Source organism: Nicotiana tabacum, chromosome 19, assembly GCF_000715075.1.
Source record: "Nicotiana tabacum cultivar K326 chromosome 19, ASM71507v2, whole genome shotgun sequence".
In the NCBI taxonomy this organism is placed as follows: domain Eukaryota; kingdom Viridiplantae; phylum Streptophyta; class Magnoliopsida; order Solanales; family Solanaceae; genus Nicotiana; species Nicotiana tabacum.
In genome coordinates, this window is record NC_134098.1 from 148,203,845 (window position 1) to 148,214,641 (window position 10,797).

A 10,797-nucleotide genomic window follows, 5' to 3' on the forward strand; every position below is an offset into this window, starting at 1 on the left:
AGTAATAAATAAACATCCACAATATAATTATTTTCATAACAAAATTATTTTAAAACTAACCAAGCTAATCAAATTCTAGACAAAAAGTTGAAAGGCCGAATCATTAAATTCGAGCGAACAAGTCGTTTGTGAAACAAAATGCTTTTGAACTATATTTAAATACTTCAATCAAATAGTACACATATGTTCATTTAGATGATGCAAATAAGTGCAATAGGAGAAAGAGAAATATGAAGTTGAAAGAAACTCGAAGATAATCAAAGCATAACGCCTAAATCTCATAAACTTCTAAGCTATTATCTTTTCACATGCTGTGTCAAACCAAAAATATATAATTAGAAAAACATTTTACCTATATAAATATTGTTCTTTTTATATTTGAATTATGTATCTAATCATGATTCATTCTTTATTGCGTTGAACTATGTATTTAAACTCCATTCCTTATTGTTTTAGTGTTGGATTCATAATTTTTGGTAGAAGTCATACAATTTACCATGTAGACGTAGACGTTTATTCATCTAAAAAGATTTCTATACACTCAACCCAATTTGATTCTTTCTTGAAAAAGATATTTTTCTTTTTTATTTACTTGAGATATGTTAAGAATATTGTTATACTTTGAGGGCATTCTTTCTTTATTGTCAATTCTTCGATCTTCTGTGTGTTTGATTATTCACATTGTTTTTCTTTTTCCTTTTATTCCTTTGTTGCAAATAGATAAAGTGGATATATATTGATGAATCAGTATGATTCTTTCCCTTTCTTACAGTATATTGGAAGATGGCATGTTAAAGGGAAAAAAGAAGGGGAAATTAACATAAAACCAACAAAAAGAAGAAAATTAAAACAAAATAGAGAATTGATGATACCTTTTTGAGAAATTTATAGTGAATTCAGTAGTAGCACAGTGCCTTCTTTCCCTCTTTCAACTTTTAATTTTTATTACTCATCATTAAAAGCACATAAGATTATACAATTCATCACACGATGAATTTGCATTAATATGCCATAACTTAAAGAACTTGGAGATAAGTTAAAATTTTAAATAAGGTAAAATATTAATTGATTTTATTATCCTAAATATTAGGACTTTCTATATAATTCAAATAAGGATAAATTTAATAAGCAAAATTTTAGTTGATTTCAAAATTCTAAATATTGAAGAAATAATTAAATGACGATTTTCTTTAGTGTGAAATCTATTTTTAAAAGATAAAAAATATAAACGACATTTCGTTAAAGATTTTTGTGTTATATCAATTATTTGTTTCATTCATTTTCTAAAAGAATCGCAGGACTTACATGCCTTGGCCGACTTAATAAATCAATAATCTATAAATCACGACTTATTAAACTTGGGAAAGGTTTAAATTTTACCCCATATACTATACAAAATTGTTCAATATTTGCCACGTTGCATTTTTTGGTTTATTCATGTCCTTGTAATTGGCAAATCGTCTTGTGCCCTTATCATATACAGAGAGCTCTGGGTGAAATGGATGAATACCACGTGCCGAAATTCTTTTAAAAAAAAAATCAAATCTACCTTACAACTTTGGTTAACTATAGTAAAATGTTAACCAAACTAAGTCATCTTTGGAGTACGCATTAGAATAACTGGCCAATTATATACATCAAATTCACTGCTTATTCACATGAAGCAACCGTGTATGTGAAAATCAATAAGAAAATAGAAAGAGTGTCATAAAATACACCTTCAAAAAGATTAATACTTTACTATTAAAATTAAACCTATTCAAATTTAACATTTCTTTATTTACTCTTGTAGACATAACTTGTTACAGCACCACTTAATATAAATTTTTATTTATTACTAAGAAAGACAAAGATGAAATTGCATATTGAACTCATACTCATTTAATTGTTGGTAGTTAGGAGAGCTACCCTTTATAAAAATCTTCCTTTGTTTTAAAGACTTAAACTTATTGTAAAGTCCAACAATGTCACATTAAACGGGACCAAAAAAAAAAAAAGGAAGTAGTACTCACTCCGTTTCAAGTTATGTGAACCCATTTGACTGGACACGAAATTTAAAAAAAGAGAGAAGACTTTTAAACTTGTGGTGTAAAATGATGCACATATATTTTGTGTGGCTATAAATCATTGCAAAAAGTAAATTATTTACAAATAAGGAAAGGGGTCATTCTTTTTGACACGGACTTAAAAAAAAATAAGTTCACATAAATTGAAACAGAGAGTATTAATTATCAGCCAAAGCCTATATGCTTCTAATTTGCCAGTATCTAATTGCTTTTTTTTATTTGAAAAAAAGAAGGAAAAGCAGTACTATAATCTACTCTTATTTCCCCCCTTTTATAATGTGGGAAGAGGACTAAAATCACATCACAGGTCCACACTCACACATAAACAGTACAACAAAAAGGACAAAGAATTGCAGCTGTTATGTGTCACAGAAAGTAGCAAAGAAACAGACTCCACAACTCTTAAACCATTGCCCCCCACCCCATACTCTCCACCTCTCCACATTCCAATTTCATCCATTACCATTCTTTTCTCCTTCTCCTCCTTCTTGGAATATTCCCCATTTTACCCTCCCCTCTTCACGAGCGTCGGCACATTAACTTGTTTTTTTTCTGACCCACATAGCAAAAGCTGCTTCCTTTTTACAAATTTTAAGTTTATCTCCAAATATTCATTCATGGTTGAAGAATTCAAGGAACCCCACTTCACTTAAGTAACACCAAAAAGCTTGGAATTTTTTCTGTTCATGGCTAAGGTGTGCTTTTACAATGTGAAGATGAAGATGAATATAGAAGTGGTGTGTTGTTTGCTTTTGCTGTTTATGGTGTCACTATGTTGTGATGCTGCTGAAGCTAAACAGGGCATGTCTCTTACTGCCCAAAAGTTTGAGGTTCAAAAGCACTTGAATCGCTTAAACAAACCTGCAATCAAATCCATAAAGGTTAAACCTTTATACCCTTTTTATGCTCCTTTTTTCGTGTGTCTTTTTTTATTAATGGTCTCTTTTGGGAATAATAACAGAGCCCAGATGGTGATATTATTGATTGTGTTCATATGTCTCATCAACCAGCTTTTGATCATCCTTTGCTCAAGAATCACACTGTACAGGTTAACAAAAATACCCCTTTTTCTGTTTGATTCCTAATTCTTTTGGTTTATCTTGGTGGGAAAATTTTGATTTTTTTGGGGTTATTAGATGATGCCAAATTATCATCCAGAAGGGCTATTTCGTGATGGAAAATTGTCTACAGCAAAAACCAAGAATGAAGGTTCAAAGTCAATTACTCAACTGTGGCATTTGAATGGAAAATGTCCAGAAGGAACAATTCCAATTAGAAGAACTAAAAAAGATGATATTTTAAGAGCAAGTTCCATGAAAAGTTATGGTAGGAAGAAAAAACATTCTACTATTCCTAAACCAGAGTCTGGTCGCCCTGGCCTAGTTAGCCAAACTGGTCATCAGGTAAATGAATTTTGGTATAAGAAGTAAAATGAGAAGTTTTGTTTCATTGAATTAATGGTTTTCATGTTCTGCTTCTATGCTTTTTTTTGGAGTTATTTTAGCATGCAATAGCTTATGTTGAAGGAGACAAGTATTATGGTGCAAAAGCAACCATAAATGTTTGGGAACCTAAAATTCAGCAACCCAATGAGTTTAGCTTGTCTCAACTTTGGATTCTTGGAGGTTCTTTTGATTCAGATCTTAATAGCATTGAAGCTGGATGGCAGGTACACTGTTCTTTTTCCAGTTACTTACATCTTTTTTAGATCACAATTCAATTTATTTGTTTGTTTGAACAATTAGATAATGATATTATTGTCATATTATATGTCTCTATTTGGTTGTCTTGTGACTTCTTCTTTTTTACTTTTCTTGTCCTTTTGGGGATAAAAACAGGTTAGCCCAGATTTATATGGAGATAACAACACAAGACTTTTCACCTACTGGACTGTAAGTGAAATAGTTTTTCCTTAATACAGCTAGCATACATACATAAATATCTAAAATCAAAGGGTGTGTGCTATATAAAGTTCATGTTTGAAAACTGAAAATTGGGAAAAATTATATTTTGTACAGAGTGATGCTTATCAAGCCACAGGCTGCTACAACCTGCTATGCTCAGGATTTATTCAAATCAATAATGAAATAGCAATGGGGGCCACCATTTCCCCTCTTTCCGGCTATCATGGTTCACAATATGATATAAGCATTCTTGTCTGGAAGGTAATTTAATTTAAGAGATTCACAAATCTTGGATTGGCCCTTTTCAGTTTACTTAATTCTTATCAACAATTATACCTCATATTGTATTGAAAAATACACCCTTGTATGTTCCACAGCATATTTTATTGAGGTGTCCATTATTTGCATGTGAATGCATAATTGATTAATTAACTTATGAGAAGACAGAGAGAATCTCTGACATTTCCTGTTGAGTCCATGCTCTTCTTTTTTCGTTTTCATAAAAATCTGTTCCTCGTAGGGGAGCCTCCTTGCGGTAACCGATAAAGTTATTGCCATGTGACCAGGAATTTACGGGTTCAAGCTGTGGAAACAGCCTCGTGCAGAAATGTAGGATAAGACTGCATACAATAGACTCTTGTGGTCCGGCCCTTCTCCGGATCTCACGCATAACGAGAGTTTAGTGCACCGGGCTGCCCTCTAATAAAAATCTGTTCTTTAACTTTTGTTATTTATCTTGAAAATATTTTTAAATTTGATTTGGCTTAACTTATAGGACCCAAAAGAGGGAAACTGGTGGATGCAATTTGGGAATGACTATGTACTGGGATATTGGCCAGGCTTTTTATTTTCATATTTAACAGACAGTGCTTCAATGATTGAATGGGGTGGGGAAGTTGTGAATTCAGAATCAGATGGACTTCACACCACAACTCAAATGGGGAGTGGCCATTTCCCAGATGAAGGCTTTGGGAAATCAAGCTATTTCAGGAATATACAAGTAGTTGATGGTTCAAATAATTTGAGAGCTCCTCAAGATCTTGGGATTTATACTGAGGATAACAATTGCTATGATGTTCAACTAGGAAAAAATAATGACTGGGGGAACTACTTTTACTATGGTGGACCTGGTAGAAATTCTAATTGTCCATGACCAAGATTCTAAGTGTTTTTACTTAATTTTTTTTCCCCTCTTATAATGTAGTAAAATTAGTAATGTAGACAATGAGTCCTTTGTATGGTCATTGTTTTACTCTGTAAAACTTTTATTTTTTAGGGGATATGTTAGTGCAGTAAAATGTGTATCATTGTTGGTCTTTGTATGAAAACTTTTTCACCTTTCTCTTTAGGCCTCCAGTCTATATATAAAAATGTTATTGGGGTTAGAATGGAGGGGTGAAGTTTCTTTGAATGAAAAGGAATAATCCCCTTTTACATGTAACATTGTAGCTGTTTGTTTGCTCCTGTCTTAGGAGCTGTATCATTAATAATGTAGGAGTTTCATATGTTTAAGTTTTTACTTTTCATGTTAGTGTTTTCTGGAAAAGGTTAATAGCTTTTAGAGTGAGAATCTTCATAGGTTAGTGGGTAGCATATATATATAAAGGAGATTCCTAGTGGAGCTGCATTGAAAGATGCTTCAATCATGATTAACATATTGTCACTGTTATTCCTTTCTGTCTCAGGAAAGCTCTTTGAGACTTTCTTTGTGTCATGTCTATGTCAGTGAATTCTCTTGTTTTTGCAAAGGAGTATTTAGTTTCCTTTTTAGAATATCTATCTTTAAAACTTCTGAGACTTAACTTATTACTGCACATTTACTGAACTACATTAATTAGACTACAATGAATGAGATACCAGTGAACTTTTTTTATTGGCTTTTAAAGGAATTGTTGTTCCTAGACCTATAAATTACTTCCTCGGTCCATTTTTAGTTGTTCACTTTTGTTTTTACAATTTTTTTAAGAAAAAATAAATGAATTATATATTTTATAATTTTACCCATAATAAGACAAGTAAAAGTGAACGGATAAGTATAATGTAGTTATTGATGTCCTTGAATGTTTAAATTTAGATTTCGTACGAGAAACTTGGGAAAGAGAAAGAAGATGTAGACTTTGATTCATAAAACCGTCGACCCCCTCACTGGGTGACCCTCCTTTTTCCTCCATTTTTAAAAATAAAATAAAAATAAGAAACAGAAAACAAAAGAAGATACTACGGTGTAATCTTATCTTAAGAGGCAATGAAACAATTCCGAAAATAATTTTTTCAGATAGCTAAAAACACAAATTAAAGGTTACGAGAAGAAAAAAACAAAGGTCATTGCATATTTTACAAGGAATACATATTTCCAGTCAAGGAATACATAGTCCTAGCGAGTTATTGCATGTTTTTGGGAGCTTAATATATTATGTTCTTCCCCCTTACGTATTTTCTACTTTTGAGAATGATCGTTTAGGAATCATGTGTCCTAGACAAATCAAGCTATATACTAAACTCTATTTGTAGCCATATTATTTAGTACTTATCTTTCCTAGAAAAAGATAAAAATAGTTCCAGTCGTAGCAGTTGGCAACACTACGTCTTTCTGATTCAAGTCCTCCAGATCACTCCAAGGTTCATCATATCCTGTCACAAAAATTATGATATGAGCAATCATCTAAAATGGTAAATAACTTTAAATTTTAGTCAATTTATCAACTAATTACTTAAAGTTAAATATAACTAGCGTGTAATGTCTTTTCTACCTAATAGTTATTCTCTCCGTTTCAATTTAGATGAGGTAGTTTGACTCGGTACGGAATTGAAGAAAAAAAGAAAAGACTTTTGAAACTTGTGGTCTTAAAAGCTTAAGGGGTCATGATATTTGTGTGGTTATAAAAGTTTCTCATTAAGGGTAAAATAAGTAAAATAAAGAGTTTAAAGATGAATTATTTCCAAATTTAGAAATGTGTCATTTATTTTGGAACAGACTAAAAAGAAAAGCAGCTCATCTAATACGAAACAGAGGCAGGGGCATACACATAAATTTTTGTAAGTGGTGTCGAAATTTATAGAAGAACGAGAATAATAATGTTAATTATCTTACTTTCAGACAAGAAATAATCTCCGTCTATTGATTTTGTTGAGTCTTAAGTAGAAAATGTCATGAGTTCAATTATACTTCATCACAATTTTTAACTACATGCTCTTTCAAATATTTGCAAAAAAAATGTGCTAGCTGAATTCGAACTTTTGACCTCTTTGAACAAAATCAAGCAGATAGCCAACACACCAAAAGATAATTTATCAACCGGTGTCATTTGTTTTTCTATTTATTTATTTTCTCACAGTATTAATATGTATAATTAGTAAAAAAAATTGGACGAAGCAGTGTCGCGCGACACCGCTTGATCCGGCCGTGAACTGAGGGACTAATAAAATATGTATATTCCAAATTCACGAGAAACATCTATTCACCAAATTGTTTGATAACTATTGCAACATCTTAATCTCAAAAATTTATTAAAGTGTTATATGATTTCTTTCTATCTAACTAAGTCTTTCGGAGTTAACAGATATCCGACACTTGACTTTAGAGGAGAAAGGGAAGGGCAAGGTGAGTTGACAGCGGCATGCAGGAAGTGATTGGACTACTAATTATATCGTTGATCTTCACATCTTTGATTACAGACTTCACACATTTAATTTACAAATAGCTTTCTTATCATCATTGTTTCTTGCCATGGTTGAATTAAGGCTCGACATTTCGGTGCAACAAGCATCTGGAGGCACCCGGTTCTCTTTTAGCCAGTCGTCAACCATTCTATGCAAGGTTTCATAGGTTTAGCTATATCTTTGCACTGAATATCAGCATTTGATGAAGAAAAATAGAACCACAACTGCACAAAGAAGAGTAAATGTTCTCATAGTGAAGATTACTGAGGTTCAGATAGATTTATATGGTGAAGACAAAATATGACGATATTGGGAGTGTAGAAAGAACCTATCTGGAAAAGAAATATTTGTTTCGGTTACTTTTTTGAAGTGCTTTATGTTGAATATGATGGAAAATGGAAGAGAAAAATCAGGAATAAGCTGGCATATTGTTTTCTTGTATGTGAGGTCAGTATTTCAACTTTGGATTATTTTCCTACATCTACATATCTAAGAAGGTTACATCTTTAATTTCATTTCGACGTGTAAGTAGATACGCAAATGGGGGAAGGCGGTGCGTAGTTTATTCTCGGCAAGAAAAGAGTGTTTTAGGCCTCTAAAATCCTGTTTAGTAGAGGATTCAAAAAAGTTACGTGTTAATGTGCCAACTTGCTATAAATTAGAATGATATACGTCTATTTGGAAATTATATTACTGCTCCAACGAACACTTAGATACACTCAAAATATTCATCAAACACTCTCCGATTATTAATATTACTATCATATATTTTTTTCGAAAGATATTTTTCACTTATTGCAAATACTAGATTTTTTTTTAGAAGAACATTCTTTTATGGAAAATGAATTTGATCATATCACACACACTTGATATATATCTTTAGCTTTTTTCCTCTTCCTGACGAACCTAATTTATAACTACACTACATAAGATCTTTTGCTACGCATTCGCCCGCATTTTGCATAAACTGAGAAATTTTGCATGAAATTTCTTCACGGAAATGATGAGGAAGAAGAAGAAAGGAGGCCATTTCAGATTACTACGTACAACTACAAAAACGCTCACACAAGACGAGAGACAGAAAATTTAGAAATGACATGAAGAAACAGGAAGAGGAAAACAAAATACGTACACAAGACAAAATAAAAAGAAAAAAGCACAAAATGTATGCGAATATTTATAGTCAGTCCAGCGCATCATCTTTGTGATTTACATCCTCCAGACTAGTCCAAATTAAGCTCATTTTATCCTGTCAAAAGAACAAACATAACACGATAGTTTAGCAAACATTAAATATAGTAATAAGTAAAAATCAATTCACTTGCAACTCATTAAAAGTAAAAATTAAAGCTTTAATTTCTTGGCTGGTTTGTTCCAACTTGACGGAAAAAGAAAAAGATGATTCACCTTTGTCTTGTTACGTGGTCAAGCTAGTTATTTGAACATACTCGTCTGTTCACTTTTACTTTACAGATATATTAAAAATAAATTTTTATTTTTACTTGTTGCTTTACGCATATCAAGAGAAGACAAAAAAAATTTCTGAATACCCACAATATTTATTACTCATTTCAAATCATTTTCTTAAATTCAATAAAATATGCATAAATTAATATGGGTATCGTGGTAAATTATGCACTTCATTTATTATTTCTTAAGGGGCGTGAAAAGTCAAAACGTGCCAAGTAAAAGTGAACGGAGGGAGTATATGTTATGATGATCACAACATACGGCTACAAGGTTAAAGGAATTAAATTTTACATATTGACCACTACCAACCACGAGGTTGTGAGTTCGAGTCACCCCAAGAGTAAGGTGGGGAGTTCTTGGAGGGAGGGAGCCGAGGGTCTATCGGAAACAACCTCTCTACCCAAGGGTAGGGGTAAGGTCTGCGTACACATTACCCTCCCCAGACCCCACTAGTGAGATTATACTGGGTTGTTGTTGTTGTTGTTGTTGTTGTCATAATCTAGAACAACAACATTCGCCATTATTAAGAATTTATCTTTGAGCGCAGGATCAACATGAACGCAATACACTTTTGAGATTATGGTTTCACAATATTTATTGAAATTTTAATGCTCTTCTAAACATATGTATGGCATGTTAAAAATAATAGGTTCATTTGAACACGTTAACTACATGCTACATATGTATCTAGTACAAGTGTTCTGATTTATTTTTCAGGCTACTAATCCACTTTTTATAAAAGATTATCCGTAATCATGCATCAAAGTTGGAGTATTTTTTAAGTGACTTGATGGCTAGTGTAAAATTTATTGACGCCGTCATCAGGGCGGCTCTAAGGCTTTGGGTAGTGAGGCCATTGTCTTAGACCCCAAATTTTGAAGGCCCCCAAATTTATTTTAAATTCTTATTATTATTGTTACTATTATATATTATATAATTTATATAAATAATTAGAAAAAAAATATTACAGTATCTTTTTTGTTACTTGATTGAAGTTATTTTATACAATAAATTTATAAATTATGATAATTTTCTTCCCCCATTAATTAGTATATTTGACATGAGCGGGTTGCTCTAGTGGTGAACACCCTCCACTTCCAACCAAGAGGTTGTGAGTTCGAGTCACCCCAAGAGCAAGGTGGGGAGTTCTTGGAGGGAGGGAACCGAGGGTCTATCGGAAACAGACTCTTTACTCCAGGGTAGGGGTAAGGTCTGCGTACAAACTACCCTCCCCAGATCCACTAGTGAGATTATACTGGAATTAAGAGCCTCCGAATATGATTTCGCCTATGGCCCGAGATTTTTGAGCCGCCCCTGGCCGTCAGCTCATGGAAGTTAAACTCGTATAAGTAGAGCCAAGCCAGGTGATTTACGTACGTACCAGGACACTTGACGTTTGGAGAGAAAGTGAAGGGCAAAGTGACTCCACATCTGCGAGGAAGTGCTTTAACTGTAGCATCTGTAGCTCTAAGATTTTTAATTGCTGACTGAACACATCTGCAAACAGCTTGCCTGTTCTTAGCCGCTGCCATTTTTGAAAGAGTTGAAACTCCAGCACAGCAAGCAGCTGGAGGCATCCCAGTTACCCCACTCCCTCCCCTAAAGAACACCACACAAGGTCTCACTGCTCCTACCACGTTGCTGCACTGAATTCTTGTTTCACCATTTGAAGTAATTGGGAAAAGAAAGAACATCAT

General features: G+C 33.0%; 2 protein-coding genes across 2 annotated transcripts; one reads left to right on the forward strand and one right to left on the reverse strand.

Annotated features, from left to right (window-relative positions):
- The first annotated feature begins 2,365 nt into the window (after positions 1–2,365).
- LOC107808928 (protein neprosin-like) lies at positions 2,366–5,411 on the forward strand. Its single transcript, XM_016633488.2, has 7 exons — positions 2,366–2,947; positions 3,028–3,114; positions 3,203–3,469; positions 3,571–3,735; positions 3,905–3,958; positions 4,085–4,231; positions 4,746–5,411. The coding sequence occupies exons 1-7, from the start codon at positions 2,753–2,755 to the stop codon at positions 5,121–5,123; spliced, it is 1,293 nt and encodes a 430-aa protein (XP_016488974.1). The 5' UTR covers positions 2,366–2,752; the 3' UTR covers positions 5,124–5,411.
- Positions 5,412–6,506: 1,095 nt separating this feature from the next.
- On the reverse strand, positions 6,507–10,797 carry LOC107808927 (non-specific lipid-transfer protein 1-like). The gene is made up of 2 exons (XM_075239427.1): positions 10,482–10,797; positions 6,507–6,601 (listed from the first exon to the last, which is right to left on the reverse strand). The coding sequence occupies exons 1-2, from the start codon at positions 10,795–10,797 to the stop codon at positions 6,507–6,509; spliced, it is 411 nt and encodes a 136-aa protein (XP_075095528.1).

Coding starts and splice junctions, on each gene's coding strand:
- LOC107808928 (XM_016633488.2), top strand. CDS start 2,753: ATGGCTAAGGTGTGCTTTTACAATGTGAAGATGAAGATGAATATAGAA. Junction 3,115..3,202: donor TCAAGAATCACACTGTACAG/GTTAACAAAAAT, acceptor TGGGGTTATTAG/ATGATGCCAAATTATCATCC. Junction 3,736..3,904: donor GCATTGAAGCTGGATGGCAG/GTACACTGTTCT, acceptor GGATAAAAACAG/GTTAGCCCAGATTTATATGG.
- LOC107808927 (XM_075239427.1), bottom strand. CDS start 10,797: ATGATGTTCTTTCTTTTCCCAATTACTTCAAATGGTGAAACAAGAATT. Junction 6,602..10,481: donor TCCAAACGTCAAGTGTCCTG/GTACGTACGTAA, acceptor TTTTTGTGACAG/GATATGATGAACCTTGGAGT.